Below are 18,534 nucleotides of genomic sequence, written 5' to 3' on the forward strand. Positions count from 1 at the left end.
GTAACGCGTGCTTCATCACTTGTTGTAGAGGCAAGGAAGTTTACAGCTTGGTGAAATGCTGCTTGAAGCTGCTCGGGGGTTTGACGGCGCCATAGTTTGTGGCATTTTCGAATATCTTCTAAGCCACGTTGTGAGACTGTGAAGCCTTCCGTCCGTAAGCATAAAAGAATATCTAAATCGGATAGCCTATGATCAAAGAAGAGCTGGAAGATACGTTGTAGTAAGGCGCTGGAAAATTCTGTACGGACTTCGCGGCGGAGGTTTAAGCTTTGTAGGAAACGTTTAAATGTTGACGGAGAGACCTGAATTTGGAATGATTCGGAAAGATATGTAATTATATTAGAATAAGTCCAGCCATTCTGGAACTTTTCAGTAATAATAGATTGAAAAGGGGTAAGGTCGATACGTCGCCGGCCAGCCATGGTGAGGTGCTGCAATAGTCCATACGGAGATTCACGAGGGAGAACGGGAAAATACAGATGTTGGCAAAGAAATACGAATTGGGTATCTTAAAAAAAACCTAAAAACGCAAGGGTACGGACAGTCCCACGCTTCTGTACAGGGGTGCCAAACCCTGTACAGAAGTGCCCGACCCGCAAACCAAAGTTACCAACCGTAAACGCCTGTATCCATCCTCCCATTCCTGTAAGTATACCTATCGTTTCTGTACGCCGGATTCCCGATTCCATACGCCTTGGTAGGCATCTGTGGCATTGTGTAAATGCATGTTCACGTCATCTCCAGTTGTTGTACGGTCGTGTAGGATTTTGTAAGGTCCTGCTTAGTCGTGACAAAGCTCGATCTCGATGTTTTCGTTCTCATCTGTACATAACTGTAGTTAGCAAAGATGTACAGACGGCACCAGACATGTACGATAACGTACCGTACTTAACATCAGCGAGCTTGTCTGCGACAGAAACTAACGCATTTCTAATGAGTCGTATGTGCTTGGGCTTAACGCCACGGACCGCGTTGAGAAAGTCATACTCCGCACGGGAGACGCACAACTTCTTACTGCTCGGGGCGGAAGTGTAAATCTCTGCGGCAGGTCGCTTCGAGGGGGACGGGGCTGTATAGAATAGATCAGATTCATGTTTAGTTGTGTACAGGTTGGGACGAAACTTACCGAAGCTGCAGTTGGAGGCGCCGGAATTGTATGTACAGTTGGCGCAGCTAGCATAGCCGTCCAGAACAACACAGGTGTTGTACGGACCATTGCCCTTGATGCAGTTCTTGCACTGGTCCTTACCCTCGCGCGCATTTCCGTACACGTGCATAAGGAAAGAGTTGGCATTCTGCGCACGCTTGTACTCAAGCGCTTTTTTCTGACGTCTTCCGTTCTTGACCGCAGAGCGAACATCGATCAAGTTACGGGCCTATACAATATGTAAGCAAAAGAGTAAGGTACGTACGGGGGTGTAAGGAGACTATACCTCCGCTTCCTCATTGTCCAGAATGTTATTAATGAGAGTGTTGCTGGCATGAGGAATACCATCTGTAACAAGTTAGTACAATATTGTAGGGGAATTACAGAAGTGTACATACGGGTGAGGTAGTAGCCGGTTCCGAGAGCATGAGTGTACATAGAGGGTAGCTCGGCGGGCAACTCCGTAGGAATCTTTATGTCTCCGATCTTATCCGGCACGAGCTCGGCAGCCAGCTCCATGTCCTGAGCCATGATGTACGGTAGTGTAAAGTGATGTCGAGTGTCGTTCGGGATTGTAAGGATGTTGTAGGATGTTGTAGGATGTTGTAGGATGTTGTGAAGCTTTGCTGGAAAACTGTACGTAATGTGACGGGGGCGACGCCTGGCGCCCGGGGATGTGCGAATCTGTACAAAAGCTAACAGTTAGCAAATGATTGTACAGAAATGTACAAAAGCTCAAAAAATCGGAAAAAAAAATCAAAAATAGAGAAGACAAAAGAAAACGGAAGTGTAACAAAGGATAAAAACTGAATCTCTGTAAAACAGTGTAGAGAGCGCTGTAAATTTCTGTACAGTAGGGGTCACATACCTAAACTCTGCTTGGCGTGGGGAAAAGGAAGAAGTTCTGGGCCCCACTGAATTCCTATTTATTTGTCGATTTGGGCGCACAGACCATGCACCTAATCAACCGGAACCGGAAGATCTAACCTCCGACGGATTATTGTAGAGCCTCGTAGGGGGCTGTGGTTCTATGTAGTAAACCCTTATTTCCTAAAAGGGCAAATACCCACCTAGAAATGTACAAAAACAAAAATCGTTTTACGCGAGATTACATATGTTTACGCTTATGGGGTGTTCCTATCACTACCTTGAATTTTGACCCAGTGCGCCCTGCGGACTGCCGTAGGGCCGCGCGAAATGACCACAGGCACATATGAGCAAATCTGTTTAAACTCGTATTCGCCGGAGTAATTCACCGTGTGGGGCTTCGTCTATCTCAATTGCAACAACTAAACAGCTAAATCTGGAATCAGGCATCTTTTGGGTATACACAGGTTAAGTATCGCAGCAATTGCCCTCTGTATTGATTTATGGCGTTAGTTGTGAATGCCCGAAGTTCCGTTCCGCCGTGGGCTGCATCGCTGCAAGCGCCGCTAGGACCATTTTGACTCTCGAAGGGGAAAGTATGATAAGAGGGGAAATTCCTCACAATAGCTCCTACCTATTCGGGTCATTTACTTTGCCTTCTTGCTATCAGACTCGAGAAAGAAAATATATGGCAATTTTATTTGCCTTCCTTTATCGGGACTTGGACCATTTTGCTTTCTTATCACCACCTCATGTACCAAGCGGTCACCTGTTTCACTCATTTGAGGGTTGTACGCTTTGGTCTCCGTTCACCACCTCTCATGTCTTACCTTTTTAACAGCTACGCAAATGAACGATCAAATGCCTCTTCAGTAGCGGGAACAACGAGAGCCAGGGTCAGATAATATGAGAATTCCTATAATGGAGCCAATGCCTCATTTGCATAGTTCAAGCCGTATATTAGGGTTAGGATAGTATTTACTTATCTCTTTTTGCCGGCCCCAAGAGTGCGAACAGCTGCTTCGGGAGTCATGGGAGGCTCGTAGTCGTTTCCATATTGCTTCCTATGCTTTTTTCCAGTTTACTCTTTCGCCTGCAAACACTCTAGCTTAGCCCTCGTGAAACCTAGGAGTCACATCAGTAACATCATTAGTTGAGGTCTGCGGACTCTATCTGGGGCCCTGTGTCACTGCACTCCTTGTGACATGTGCTGCTCATAGCGCCGTACTTGACACGCATAAATGTAAGCGAACAGGAGGCTTGGCAAATGCAAAACTTTTAAATAGACATCTCAGACGAGACAAGAAACCCAGACACAGATCCACCAAGGCTTAAAAGACAAAAGGAGAAAACAAAGGCCTATTAAAATTTGGAAAGACTTAAAGGGGCCCTAACTGGGCTGCTATCAGATAGATTTCATGAACAGAAGAGTTCAAAGGTCACAAAATCACATGAAGCGGGATTGAAGAGGACTAAAGGAGCGGAATATCGTCAAAAAGAAGGAAGGGAAAAACGGAATAAGAGGAAGCCGTCTCATTTTAGGGTCCAAGGTTGCTAAGAAACATATTTAAGGCCTTGCAAAAATGGAAAAAGGACCCTCTATTATACCAAATGAAACCAACTGCAAACATCAGTAGGGCACCTTGACGCTCTTCGCCTGGTTGACTTGTTTTAGGATACATCTGAGCTCATAGAAATCCAGAGGAGCATTAATCACGTTAGACGAATAGAGCATACCTTCAAGCTTCGAGTTTCTAGTTTAACAAGCAAATAGATCAAGTTCAATAGCTGGAAATCAAGTCGGAATTTGTTTACACTAGAATAGCCAACATTACTTTCGTCAAGTATGATATTATTGAACAAGAACCGGTAATCTTCTTTCCAAACCTATCTTCTAGATGATAGTCTCATATTAAAGCAAGAATAGCTAAGTTTTATGACCAAACTTTTGTCAAACTATATATATTTGACTCTGTTCCTTAGCATAGGATGTTCATCAATTCGGCACACCTTTCTGTCTTATAATAATCCCTGTTCCTTAAATATTCTGACTACTTCATGGAGTTACAGGGTATCTAAATAGTCATATGCAATAAGAAGCGAAAGTATCCATTGGATAGTTTTGTCTAAAGGTCGAAGGCGAAGTGTAAACACCGTTACATGATCAGTGCCCAATCTGAAGGTTGGCCTCTACAGTCTCGCCTTGGATTCCCGTATTGCCTGACAGCTTTCAAGTAAAAAGAAGTATTTCAAAAAAACGCTAATCCTATCACTTATCAACTATCCAGTCTTCAAGTTCGTCCAATGGGATTTGTAGAATAACTGCCCATTACTACACGACTGATATTGCGAACCATTAAACAGGGTTTCAGTTGGATGTCGACTGGTCAGTTTTCAAAGAGTGATGGTAATTGTGCATGTATCCTGGCATTGTGGTGTATATGCAACGTTAATGTACGCAAGCCCAGTAGTTAATAGGTAAAATACTATCATCTCATAGAGCCACATTCTTGGGAGCAGCGTATGTATTAATCGAGCCTGACCCTTCTACATACACCGCGAATGATATAACCGTTTCTTTATAATCAGTTCTCACTCCAAACTGGTAAATTATTAGGTTCATGGATACACATTGCTTTTGTGAGAATATTGCATCTTGGGGCATTGTTACGCTGGAACCATGAAACCCGACTTTTGGCATTGTTGTTTTGTCATGTCAAGAAAGGTATAGATATTAAAGTCGGTGACGAATACGTTAGACAAGTTCTTTCTAACCAGCAAATTGCGTTAATTATTCTCCAATCTACAGCCGTCGAGGCACACTATACATATCCTGCCGGCTGGCAGGGATCTCTAGTACATGCTATCTCAGGCTGTCTCATCGTAACTCATGCCATCTAACCCAAAGAAACCCCGTTGTCACTAATCTAAAAGTATTGAAAGAAGATAAATCCTTTAGAAGACTCTAGCACATTGCGCAAACAAGGCACCATGGCATTAATGAGCTTATGTGACGTCCAAACTTATACATCACCAATTACTTCAGTCGGTTACAGCATAGAATTCACTTAATAAACCGGATAGAAACTCATCCTAGCTCCCAAGTACATTCAAATTTTCTTGTTGAAAGTTGATCAGATGTCTACCATTTCAAGCAAACAACGCTCAGCCATTGAAGGTGTCTTTAAGGCCTCAAATTCGGCTGGTGCCAAAAATATCATCGACCTTGGCTCTGCAGCTAGAGTCCGTCCCAGTCGCCCCCGCCCATTGGCAAGATTCTCGGAACTTGCAGTTACCTAATACCTCATAACCAAGCCCCCTCCACTTGTGATGGTGGCATTCGTCAAATGTGACCCCGAACTCGGTTCTTTTCTCTATATTGCCTGGGCACACCTTCTGAGTGGCCTTGTCGTTCGGCATTCCATTTGAATCGTAGCAATGGCAGAATTTGTAAAGATCACATCCGTATATAGTCGAAGCCATAGAAAGCAATGCCGTAAGGGTGATTGAGACCTTCATCTTAAGAAATTATTAGTGATAGTTAAAGACATGCTATACCGTGAAATTACCTTGTAATTGACTTGATTGCTGGGTCAAGAGGTGATAAGCAGAGGTAACGAGTGGAACACAGCAGAAAGACTGTTTTGATAAAAAGAATGACGTGACAAAAAGAGTGTTGTCGCTGGAATGTTATTGAAGGTACAAGATCGTTTGTTGCGAAGGACACCATCGCTCTTTATGTATTTGGCATCTTATTAAGTACAAATTGGCCTTTCTACTCAGGTGAGTCGTTCTTGAATACCTCACAAAGTAGTATTTCATTTTGAAGGACTAAGTATTCAAGTAAATAGAAAGATCGGCGCTTTTCCCCTTACCAGTGCAAGCCGTCTGAAGTCGAATAAAGTTAGATAACTGGAGACTTGTGTAGATCCCCACTGTCAGCAACAGTTATATTCTAGTTAGCACGACACTTGGTTATTCTTCATTCACAAATCCTTGAAGAAGTATAGCTTCTTATAGAAAAACAAAAAAGAGATAAAATCAATGATGTCTTCGCCTAATTCTGAGTGCTTACAAGTGTCGAATCAAATGCAGCTTTGCAAAAGCACTTTTATCGATTAACTGCCAGAAATACCTCGATTCTCAGAAACTGGTGATAATAAGTATAGTCCTAAATACGGCGTAAATTTGTAGATCGGGATCGGCGGCGTCAGCATGCTATATCTGTATAAATTTCAATGACTCTGCTTTAGTAGTATACTATCCGTAACGCTGACATGTGGGTCTTGTGGAACCTCCCAATATAGATAGAAAAATATCAACAGGCCAAGGAATTTTGAAGAATCTTCTAACCTTATTTTTCGGCACCGCCACTACTACACTGTAAAACAACAATGAGGAAATGCGAAACCGAGGGCCAACTTGTCCGTCGCTATCCTAGGTACTCCTTGTAAAAATAGGCAAATTATCCAGGACCTAGTCGATATCTTTTGAGAATTGCGAGGGTTCAAACCACTACTAAGGGTTAAAGTGACAGCTGCAGCGCGTGATACGGCCAAGAACCATGAGGTCAAAGTATCTGACAGGGACATGTCTCCAAGACACTCATGGACGTTTCCCCTCTCTAGACCATGAGCTTTTAGAGGGGGTCTTTCTGCTTCTGCTCTAGAAAATCAGCACAGGTGTATATGTGAGATCGTCACATGGCGAAAGAACAAAGACGTCATGCAGAATTGGCAAGCCGGCTAAGATGCTGTCGCCAAACAGACACGTTGAAATTCACACCAGGTTTCTGTAAGTTTAATTTTGAGACGGTTTCTTATACCTCTCCATCAAGGATCTGGCAAGAATTCACTTTGATCACCCCCCTCACTCTAACAAGTGTCGCAGAAGAATTCGATAACCTCGCGACTGGGACTTCAAGAAGACTGCCGCTTGTTTCCATTGATCAGTATAATCTTCCATTCGGTGCAACAGATCCATGCAAATTGAGGGCCCGACTTACGAGATCATTATTGATTGGTAATATAGAGACAGCGTGGATCTTATTGGACGTGGTGGCTGTAAGTGTTTGACGAAGAAGCATTTTGGCAGTGTATTCGGATCACAGTCAACCTCTAGAATATCCTTAGGCTGTTTGCATATCCTGAGTGAGCATTTGACGACGACGTGGTGAGCTCCGGGCTTCTAGGATGTAAGCCATGCCAGAGTTTTCCCATTGCTAGCATCCTCATTTCTTTGGTGATTCATTACATTTGTGTCGGATTATTTACGACTGTCTATTAAATTATCTGTGTCCTGCAAGTGTACTCAGTAAACACAGTGTCCGAAGAAGGAATAAGAACGCTGTAAGAGAGATCGAGTTTGGGGTATTAGCCGAATAATGTATTCTTGCACCACTACTTTGTTCCAGAATCCTAATGATATCTAGGTTTTGGATCTGCAAGCATTATGGACTTGATGCGTACGGGTTCTAAAATCAAAGCTGGATAACAGTAGTCTAATTCAAGTAAACACAGAGATCTGGAATCCTTTCCCGGGTTGTAATAATTGTATTCAATGAGCATTCAATTGTCCCCCTAGGATTTTGGTCTTTTCTCTAATCAAGCCACCCGACGCTGGAGCTTGAAGTGGCATAAAATTATGGTCATCTTATCAGCATAGGGTTCATGCATGAGACGCCAACATGTCTACATTGGATGGTATCCTGAAGTGGATCCATGCTAAGCCGCAAATACCAGTATAAACGGTGTTAGGATGGAAACCATGAGCCTCATGAAATAGTACTCAAACCATCGGACCTTGTACGAGTTCACTTCCTCTTTTCGATTCTTTTACGATTTTTGGCTTAGATGGAAAGAGTCATAAACCGTTTCTCATGTTGACAAATTGGAAACTGTCGTGATACTGTTAGCCACAATTCCTGCAAGGTAATTATGAATGCTCTTCCGCAACACAAATGTTCACAAAATCTATTTTAACCCTGACCCCTCCCGCGGAAGACAATGACGTCGTTTGTTGAGCTGCTCTCGAAGATTGGATTTTCAACTTCTAACGACTCAACGAAATAACAAGTAAGTGGGAGAAATTTCATTGCTGTGGTGGCTTCACACGTCCATCAGTTCAATACATGGCACTTGATTGTTTTTATTACCACTGGTGAGATTAGTCTGTTCTAATTGCGCTTCGTGAAAAGGATTCCCCGAAGATATTTGGCCATCAGTTTGGCTCCCGAGAACGCAGCAAGCCATGGAGAGGATTGCTGAGGTGTGCATGCGCCCCTTGGCTTGTGCAAGGGTTATTGTTTGCTGGTTCTTTAAACATCACTAGAAGATTCAAACGAAGACGCAGAGTGTTCCCTGGTCAACCTCTCTGGTTAAACGCCCTTAATGCTGGGCTTCTGGGCAGGCACCCATCGCCTTTGACGGAGACGAAGGCACCATATGAGTGATTGGCATGCCAACACCCATTGTTTTGTTGCCTCAGCTATACCGTTAGCGTCGTTCAGCAGCAGCGGGAGTTTGGGGCGCAGGGAAGCGAAGCAAACGCGCCCAGGTGTCGATACTGGCGTCTCTGCTGTCGCTATCAATGTTTCCCATCGTTATCCCGGATTTTGCATCTTAGAAATGATGCACAGTGAGAGTGTCTTGCGACTTATGGCGGTTGATTCTGAGAGAAGAGATTGGGCTGATGAAGCGAAGCTTTTTAGCTGCAACCTTTTCGCGTAATTCCCAGCCTGCATTCTGAAGCCGTAGCTATGACAAGATCACCAACGGTGACACATGTCCTTTAGGTTTTGACCAAATAGTACTTCGTTGCCATTACTGAAGCCGAGATAAATGAGATTTCAAATCCAAGTAAATCTCATCTTCATCTCTCGGCTCCGAGATCGGCAGACGATCTTGCGGTCGATTCGGATCGCAAACGTTGGTTGACTTCATCCAATAAACTGGGTGCTGCCATTTGAGCTTGCAGCGCATCCTCATATTCCTGGGCCTTTCTCTTCCATGTGGGCCACGGTCGTAGGTTCTTCCATAAGCGCTTTTTCACCAGGTAATCCTTCACGTCCAACGGGGCGATGTTGTCGATCTTGCTCAGTGGCTCCCAAGTGGTATCTTCCGCCGCATCCGAGTAGCCGACCCATTGTACCAGAAGGTAGCATCTGCTTGCTTTGCGGCGATGGTCCAGTATTTCGAATACATGATAGAAGTCACAACGTAGTGTCTGTTCCCTCAACAGGCGGGTGACTAGGTAGGCCTGGTGCCAGTATTCCAAGACCTTCTCTTGGTCGATGAGCTGGGCATGAACCTCATGAATCACTTGCTTTTCGCGCACACCAATGCGTTTCCAATTAAAAGTTACCCGGTAGGTGTCAGGGTCGAGGTTGTGGTCCGTGATAACACCACTTGGGAAGTCTATGAAAGCTCTCCGTGCAGATGGAGAGCGTAGCAATCAGCGCCTGTTATGAGTGGCAGCTAGAAGGAGGGCGAAGATGAGAATAACTGAAGCGTCAGTGACTAACCTATTTCCGCGTCAGGCTCAGGAACATGTGACAGTGGCGTCGGTGGCGGAGGCATCAAAACGTGAGTTGAGTGGGTAGCCTGAGGGGAAACCGACGACATGATGACCGAGTTACGGGGCCGGGTGCTCCCAGGCGGAGCCCTACGGAGGAACGACATGGGGGTTTGGGTCTGGAGCGGACGTGTAATGCTGGATTTTTCAGAGAGTGAAGCTTTGTTCTATCAGAGTGGCGCTGAATGCTAGTTCTCGTCTGGATTATTGAACGAGGATGGGGGGAGGGAAAAAAAAAACAAGTAAAACGCGCTTCTCATCTTCGTTGTGTGATTGGTGAATCAGCACGGTCCAGATCCATTGTTGCCATGAAGTTGCCCCTGACGACCTCTGAAACCACCCCTGTACGACACAAGATTACATACCTTATCTTATCTAAAGGTAATGTGGGCTCGGCTCAAACCAAGCTTCGAGGCATAATCCAACCAACAAAGGCTTTCCAGCATGCAATACAACCCACACGCAAGCTGCTACCCCTTGATCATAATATGCGGGCAAGAAGTGCCACACCTCGACCATTAGTCTATGTATAGCTACTACAACGGGCTAATTAGCGGCTGACAACGCTTCATGACTTGTCAATCTGATTAGTCTCTCTGAACGCGAGAGAGGTAAAATAAATCTGAGAAGAGTTCTCATAGACAACGTTGATTTGACTTATCATGGATCTTGTCATCTGCATTTACTGACAACGCTTGTATCGGACTGCATCTTGCGGTAAGCCCAAAACAAATGTTTATAACGAGCTCAAATCATGCTGAACAATACAAATGAGGGCGATTTTCGCATGGTTACGTCGGCCAGATCTCATATTGAAACTTTGCAGATGTAGAAGCTCATTCCACTCAAATTCTGTGATAAAACACCAATGATAAATCTAAGCGGACTAACTTGGGTGATTGAACAGTAGAAACCTTGGACAACTAAAGCATTGCCGTCTGGCTCTTATGCCTAATTTGGAAGATATTTGCACCTTTGATAATTGATGTGCGAGAATAATTCAATTCGAGCCTCCAAGCTTCTAACCCTAACTTCACTTTATAGTAGCCATTAGGGAATATGAGCCAAACCTTACTGGTAAAGGAAGGGTCCAAGCCATAAGCTTTCTTCCATTTCGGCTGCCATGTTGATTTTGATTGCAGTGTTTGTTTGATACCGTTCCTAGGCTACATCTGTAGTCTCACAAGTCCTCTGTTACATGGAACAGGTCTGGCCTGCACTCACCACCATGCTCAGATGGCTTTCGCTTTTTAAGCATGTTCAGTGCCTTTGACAAACTGCTCCAATGGGTCGGATCATTTGTCGCCATTATCTTGCATGAGCAGAGGTGGGAAAGATTAGTCAGGTACTGTCAAAAAACTACCCAATCCGATACCTCTTCGGTTCTTTTGGTCCTGACCCTGCTTCCTACTCTTTGGAAGTGGAATAATACGTTGACGGTTTTGGGTAATGTCACAAAGTAAGTTAGTAATTTGCCACAGCACATTGCATTTTCGAAGGCACACACAAGGAATGCGATGAACCGAGACTGAGACTACTTTGAATACATTCGCAACACCTTTCAACAGAGTAGTCTTCTACCACGGTTATAACCATTCACCACCCCCGTGCTGCAGGTAACGTCCCACACCCACTTCTGGGCACCCCCCACATTTGGGCACCCCATTTACACCAAAAACGCCGTTTTTCGAAATTCTATATTAAACTAAATACTTTACTTATTAAAGAGAATAAATATATTAAATAGATTAAGACTTAATTATAATACTTAAGTAGCTATATACTAGTATTATTGATAATAAGTATTATAAATTCAAGGTTTAACATTTATAATACTAATTTACCTAGCCTATATCTTAATATATAAAATAGGTAGAGATATTTAACTAATATGATTAGAATTTTTAAGTAAGATATAGTAGATTTATATATTCTTATACTTAGTAAAAAATTCTTTAAGCTTAGAATAATATTTTAAAATTTCCCTTAAGAAAAGTTTCTATTATAGAATTTTAACCCTTAATTATACTATATTTACTAAAGTAATACTTTTAAATCTCTTTTAGATATAATTATATACTTTTAATAAGTATAAATATTAATTTCCTAGATTTTTTAAATAAGTATATATAAGCGAAAATATATTTTTCTAATGTTAAGGAATACTAGTAAGTTACTAGTATCTACTAACATTTTAAAGCTTTTAGTTTTAAACTTCTATATTATAACTATTATTATATTTAAACCTTTATAAAAAATTAGATGGCTATAATTATACTTAACATAGTTTATATATATTTTCTTTTCTTAGTAAGTATAGTAGTTAGTTTAATATAGAATTTCGAAAAACGGCGTTTTTGGTGTAAATGGGGTGCCCAAATGTGGGGGGTGCCCAGAAGTGGGTGTGGGACGTTAAGTCGACAACTGAATATTGAGTGCCATACAAGGATAATATAATTCAATAGGTTGCCATTATATCCCATCGACCGCGGCTTGACTCCATTTTCGCCAAGTCCTCAAGTTTCCACTTTTAGAGCCATTTTTACTCCGCATTACACTAGATACATAGAAAACATAACATTTGCCTCTAAATGACAGGTTCCATGAGAAGTGGCGAGTACTTCTGGTGCACTAGATTTTTACTAGAAGCATTCTGTACTGAAATATTAAGTACATAAGTTAACGAATCTGGCAGCCATTTATGCCTTGATTGGCTTTACCCCTCCCTTGGCGAAAATGGGGTCATGCCGCGGTCGATGGGATAAGTATTGTCTTTTCGGAAAGTCTGGCAACGCCCAAGCCATGATTCTAAAACAAGCTGATCTGAGTCAGATAACCAAGATTCAGATGCCTGACTCGTCTTGACTCTATTCTTTACTTCAAATCTTCGTACAGTGTAGCCGGGCATGGCTGCGAATAAGACTAAATCGATATTTACGATCACAATTTCCAGCAACGTCCAGTTTGAAGCCAGTCAGCTTCTATTTTCAGCTACCCTGGTACTGGAATGATATAAAGCCTTTCTAAGACTAGAACACGGTAATATTCTCTATACAACAAACAAATGAGGCTTGCGTATCCTTGAAATTCCGAAACTATTATTTATATATTTCCCATATTAGTAGCTGATGTACTTGCTTAATTGTCCATAAATAGAGCTTCCGTTCCCCAGTTTTGTAACTCAGCTGCAAGAATGTCGCGTGGTAAATACATTTTATGCAACATAGCAGTTTGCTACCCAGAGCTTTGTATTGTGTAGTTTGTCGTTGAATCCGGTTTCTTATCACGCAGAAGCTCAGTCTGCGAACTATTTAATATCGATCTGCAACCTAACCTTCGTCCAAAGCTTCATGTTACGACCCGTTCGTTACGCCTAACAGAGGGTTAACAGACCTACTCAGGCCAGCGGCTACACTATCAGATATATACAGGATATACGGGAAATAATAGGTTACTACCGGAACGGAAGAACTATCGACCGAAGGAAAGGTTACGTAGAGATTATATAAGTAGCTATTAATACGACTTTTAGTATATCGGCAGCCGACTTTCGAGATATCAGCTTGCAACAATATAAGAGTCAGCCTTAAAGAATAAGGACTTATATATAGATTAAGACTTAAGTACTTACTTAAGGCTTCTTAGATAGTTCTTTAGTAATTAACTTATAATTTATCCTTAATAACTTTTAGCTTAGTGTCGTGCTGGCTCCGGGCCTCCGGACCCACTCTGCCGCGTCTCGGCCGCGAGGTCACGTGACCTCGCTCCAGCGACCGTATTCTTAAGCGTCCTTCGCTCCGCTCGCTCACTTAGAGAATACAAGCCGTTTTGTTCCTAGTTGATGCCGCCCGTGCCTGACGTCGGTCACCACAGTTATGAGCCCAGCTTACCACATCACCCCTTTCTACTGTTAACCAGACGAAGGGTTCGTGGCGGAACACCATCAACTCCTTACGGTCTTCACAAATTTCGCTTCAAACAGCAACTTCTACAACGAAGATGTCGTCGCAGATATCTGTTCTCACGAGCACGACAAGGCTAACCTGCCGCCGGGACTTCCCCGTTTGGTACGACGCTCTCTACGCCGAAGCCGACGCAGCAGACGTCTGGGATCTCATAGACCCAGACGACACTACGTCTCCGTCAGACCCAAGAGAGGACGATGAAGAACTCTCGATCGAATCATGGATCACGCAGCAGAACGAAAAGCAGCGTAGAACCTATGATCGGAAGCGGAAAGCCTACGATTCGATTCTCCAGCATAGGGCAGAAGCGAGTGACGATACAGGGGAAGAACTCCAGGAGCCTGTAGCACAACCAACTCTCACGCAAAACACGCCCGGGACCTTTGAAAGATATACGAACTACCTCGCTTCAAAATCAGGCCGCGACGTCCTCAAAACTCGTCGGGAGCGGGACTTCGACTCTATTCAGCGTTGGGTTAAGGAAACGGTCGACAAGGACATCCTCTACGCTGCGAGATCGGAGATCCTAGCGAACAACCAACGTTCACTCCGTGCTCTTATTCAGTACCTTCGGAAACGCTACGCTCCAAGCGAATCAAGCAGTCAAACTACAGTTCGCGAAGAGTACCTTCTCCTCCTGGAAAAGGCCAACACAAGCGTAAACCCCCAGACCTGGCTAAGAGACTTCCATCGAGTACTGCTCCGCGCGCTTCGATTCAGAATACCGGAAAGCCAGGGAACGCTCGCTTCGAAAACTTTTCTTCGAGCGGTGGGACACCGTTTTGCCCCCTCCTGGGCGACCTCCGAGCTTACTGAAATTGTCAAAATGGAGCGCAAGGGGGACCGCATCCCTACTGTAAGTGAATACAGGGATATGCTGGAGGACTTGCTGTATGAGGACACCCTATACGACAAAAATCGGGGTAAAACAAGCGGTGTGTACGCTACCCTTGCCGGTCGCCCGAGCGAAGCAATCTCAGATGGAAAAAGCGGTTCGAAAGGAAAAGGCAAATCCGAAGCGTGCCCCTGCAACAAACCCCACAACGCAAACCCCCTGGAGTGCACCCGCGTGGAGTACGCCCTTACCGGGCGAATCAAGCCTTCCCAGGACAAACTATCGAGGGACGAGTGCAAGGAGATTCGAAAGCGTATCAATCAGTCCGAGAACTATGATCTCCGAGCCGAATTAGCTCGGAAAGGCTGGATCTGGGCGACGGAACCTCCCAGCTTCCGAAACCCAGCGCCGCCTCGCAATAGGTCGTCAGGAAATACCGGCTCTAAAGCGAAATCGCAGCAAGAGGAGAATGAGTCAGAGGTGACACTGAAGAGAAATATCCACGCAGTAACGATCAGCCGTGAACTTCTCCGGGAAATTTCGGACGACTTCGACTCGGACTACGACCAACCAAGCGTATTTGCAACCCCACTGACGGGACCCCATGTTCTGTCACGAAGCACGGTTCTCGACAACTGCGGAGCTACGCACCTTGTTAACAACCTTGACTTGCTTGAATCGTCTTCTATTAAAACGTGCATCGGCGACGAGAGAGTCGACTCAGGAACTGCTTCGTACCCAATCCTAGCAAAGGGAACGTGGATCTTGCCAAAAGCACTAAATGGCCCTGATGGAGACCTCACAGCAGACCTTACGCTCCATAACGTTGGATACGTAGAGAACTTTCACGTTAACATCGTTTCGGAAGCACTCCTCCGAAAGACAGGCATCTGGTACTCCGGATTGGATAACACACTTCGCCAGGGAACGTACAAAAACAGCGTGGTAGTCAAGCATCTTGTTAGGAAGATGAACATTACTTTCTTCGAATATAAGACCGGTTCCCAGTATATTGCTCAGAAGCGAATTACCTCGAGTAACGCAGGAATCGTGAACCATTTGGTGCTTGCAGTACAGGATCCCGCTCGACTCTCGCTTCGTAAACCACCTGATAGGTATGATGACGCCTGGTTATGGCACCTTCGTTCGGGTCACCTCGCACCAGACGCACTAGAACGAATGGTGTCAAACGTGAGAGGAGTAAAGATAAAAGGACCCACGCGTCTGGAATGCGAATACTGCGCGACAGCGCACGCGAAACAGTTAATTTCGAGGCGAACCTCTGAACGGAAAGCAATTCGACCGTACTATAGGGTCTCATGGGATCTCTTCGACTACCCGACAAGCTTTGACAAGAACCGCTGGCTCTTAGTGATCAAAGACGAATATACCGGTCGTCTTTTCGCGTTTCCGCGCGTAAGTAAATCGCACACCTTCGTCTTCGACGCTCTCAGGCACTTCGAACGATGGGTCGCTCGCCAACGAGGCGTCACCCTGTGCAAGCTGAGACAAGACGTAGAACGCGCGGTAATTGCGATAAACGGAATGACTGAGTATCAACTTTGGGCCCAGCATAACGGGATTGAAATCGAAGAGACACCCCCCTACACCAAGGAACCCAATGGCGGAGGCGAACGAGCGGGCCAGGAATTAATAACCCGAGCGATAAAGATGCTCAGCGCAGCGGGCCTGCCAACTACTCTCTGGGTGGAAGCAGTCATGGCAGCCGCCTACCTGTACAATATGTCACCACGGAAGCGAAGAGCTTGGCTCTCACCAATTCAAGTCGAAGAGAGCTGGTTCCGACAGTATTTTCGCTGGTGGCAACCACAATACAGCGCGAGCCTCGCCCGCGACCTTCGCCCCCACTGGGGCTGGACGTACGCGTATGGGTGTAGGGCTTATCCCCTGAAAAAGGACCGCGAAGCGGATAGGAACAGACGTAACTTCAAGGTGGAACCGCGAGGACATATTGGATATCTGGTGGGCTACGTTATGGACGCTCACAACCTATACAGAGTCTGGATACCCTCGCTTGATCAAGTGATTATCACGCGAAACGTTACCTTTGACGAGACGAAGTTCTACTCGAAGGACGATGCAAAAGCTAGTTTACAAGCGGAGGTGGCCGAGACAGTCTCCACGGAGATCTCGGAACCTCCGGCTACGGCGAACCCAGGACTCCAATTCCTCGGACTCGCAAAACCAAGCGAACTCGTATTTTCACTTGAAGAGCAGCCCCTGCCACCTGCCTTCGCGCCGTCGACCGTAATCTCAGAAGAGACAACGGTAAAACGCTCCGCGGTTAACAGCCGACGCGAAGAGGGCCTGCTCACCCCGGAACCGACCCCTGAGCCGGCCGCAGCGCCGGAGGGGACGGACGGGCAAACGACCGGCCAACAAAGCTCCGAAGCGATGGACGCCGGCGTTCCCGACCCGGGGCACGAAGCCCTCTCTGAGGCGGTCGAAGACGTGATATACGTCAAGACCAACAACGAACCTCCACGAGAACCGGCCGTGGAGGCCGACTCGAGTAATGATCTCGGGGGTGACTCCCCAACTCACCCGGTGCGGCCACACTCGGATAATGGGAACGGGCGCGAACCCGAGATAAAGACCAAGCGGGTGTACAACCGCAAGGACTACGGCCAACAACAGGGCAAACCGAGACGATCACCTCGCTTCGCCCAACACTTCGCATTCCTACAAACGGAACGTAATTGGGAAACTTTCTTCCATACCTATATGCCTGATCAGCAGAAGGCTGTGGAGGAAGCGAACCAAGCCCACTATACGCTCCATTGCTTCGTCTTCGCGTCAATACACCAAGCGAAGCACTCCAGAGCGGTCACTCCACAGCGAGTGAAAATACACACAGATGAGCTTATAAAGCCCCCACGAACGTGGAAAAGTGTTGAAAAAATGCCGACCCACCTCCGAAACCTGTTTTACGAAGCGGCCCAAGCCGAGATAAGTAAATTAGAGGAGATGGACGCTTGGAAAATCATTGACGAACACGAAGCGTCTACGAAACCTATTCCTCTAAAGTGGGTGTTCACTTACAAGCTTGATCAAGACGGCTACCTCGACCGCTGCAAGGCACGAATTTGCGTCCGCGGCGACCTCCAGGCGAAGCATCCTCTCGAACAGACCTACGCAGCGACCCTCGCAGCAAGGACGTTTAGAGTAGCGATGGCGCTCGCGGCGGAATTCGACCTTGAAGTAGACCAATTCGACGTAGTCAATGCGTTTCTAAACGCAACAAGAGGACCGAACGACCCGCCTGTCGTCTGCTACCTACCAGACGGCTTCAAACAGAACGGGAAGTACGTCGAGCTCCGCCGTGCCTTATACGGGCTACGAGACGCTCCCCTCCTTTGGTATAAGGAGTTCTCATCAACGCTGCGGCGCCTGGGACTCAAGCCTGCAAGCGAAGACCCCTGTCTCTTCACTTCAAACGACAAGAAAGTGATGGTACTCTTCTACGTAGACGATATCCTCGTCTTATACCATAGGGACCACCGCGAAGCTGCTCAAAACGTTATAAACGGGGTGAAAGCCGAGTATGAACTCAAGGACCAAGGCCCTGTCGAGTGGTATCTAGGCATTCGCGTGATACGTGACCGTGAGAAGCGAACAATTAACCTCGCACACGACCAATATATCGAACGCGTAGCGAAGAAATTCAACCTTATCGACTCGATCGTGCCGCATACACCATTGCCATTCGTCCCGCTCCAGAAGAACACCGCTGAAGCGACCCCTGACCAGGTAAAGCAATACCAAGAGAAGGTCGGCTCAATTCTGTACACTGCGATCATGATTCGCCCCGACGTCGCCTTCGCTTGCGCTACACTCTCGAGGTTCCTAACGAACCCGTCTCTCGAACATCAGAAGGCCGCGAACCAAGTCATTAGATATCTTTATCACACTCGCTACCTTTCGCTCTGCTTCGGTAGCTCGGGGGGTGCAGGTGCCCAAGTTCTCCTAATTGCGGGCGACGCCTCGTTCGCAGACGACGAAGAGACGCGGCGTTCATCTCAAGGGTACATCATCTCACTGTTCGGCGGTCCCATTCAGTGGAAAGCCGCGAGACAGAATACCGTTACCACTTCTACTACAGAAGCGGAACTCCTTAGCCTCGAAAA

The 18,534-nt window shown here is 45.8% G+C and overlaps 4 protein-coding genes across 4 annotated transcripts; 1 reads left to right on the forward strand and 3 right to left on the reverse strand.

The window, feature by feature from the left end:
- Window positions 1–781: 781 nt before the first annotated feature.
- On the reverse strand, window positions 782–1,678 carry CTRU02_202922 (uncharacterized protein; the record flags this gene model as incomplete). The annotated part of the gene is made up of 5 exons (XM_036731254.1): window positions 782–822; window positions 884–1,069; window positions 1,127–1,376; window positions 1,434–1,495; window positions 1,546–1,678. 5 exons carry the CDS (start codon window positions 1,676–1,678, stop codon window positions 782–784), a joined length of 672 nt encoding a protein of 223 aa, XP_036577123.1.
- Window positions 1,679–5,206: 3,528 nt separating this feature from the next.
- CTRU02_202924 (uncharacterized protein) lies at window positions 5,207–5,533 on the reverse strand (the record flags this gene model as incomplete). The annotated part of the gene is made up of 1 exon (XM_036731255.1): window positions 5,207–5,533. One exon carries the CDS (start codon window positions 5,531–5,533, stop codon window positions 5,207–5,209), a length of 327 nt encoding a protein of 108 aa, XP_036577124.1.
- Window positions 5,534–8,884: 3,351 nt separating this feature from the next.
- On the reverse strand, window positions 8,885–9,693 carry CTRU02_202925 (uncharacterized protein; the record flags this gene model as incomplete). The annotated part of the gene is made up of 2 exons (XM_036731256.1): window positions 8,885–9,429; window positions 9,537–9,693. The coding sequence occupies 2 exons, from the start codon at window positions 9,691–9,693 to the stop codon at window positions 8,885–8,887; spliced, it is 702 nt and encodes a 233-aa protein (XP_036577125.1).
- Window positions 9,694–13,585: 3,892 nt separating this feature from the next.
- On the forward strand, window positions 13,586–14,910 carry CTRU02_202926 (reverse transcriptase domain protein; the record flags this gene model as incomplete). Its single annotated transcript, XM_070204108.1, has 2 exons — window positions 13,586–14,808; window positions 14,895–14,910. The coding sequence occupies 2 exons, from the start codon at window positions 13,586–13,588 to the stop codon at window positions 14,908–14,910; spliced, it is 1,239 nt and encodes a 412-aa protein (XP_070062690.1).
- Window positions 14,911–18,534: the final 3,624 nt, after the last annotated feature.

This window comes from Colletotrichum truncatum (genome assembly GCF_014235925.2).
Source record: "Colletotrichum truncatum strain CMES1059 chromosome Unknown Contig_0001, whole genome shotgun sequence".
Classification (NCBI taxonomy): domain Eukaryota; kingdom Fungi; phylum Ascomycota; class Sordariomycetes; order Glomerellales; family Glomerellaceae; genus Colletotrichum; species Colletotrichum truncatum.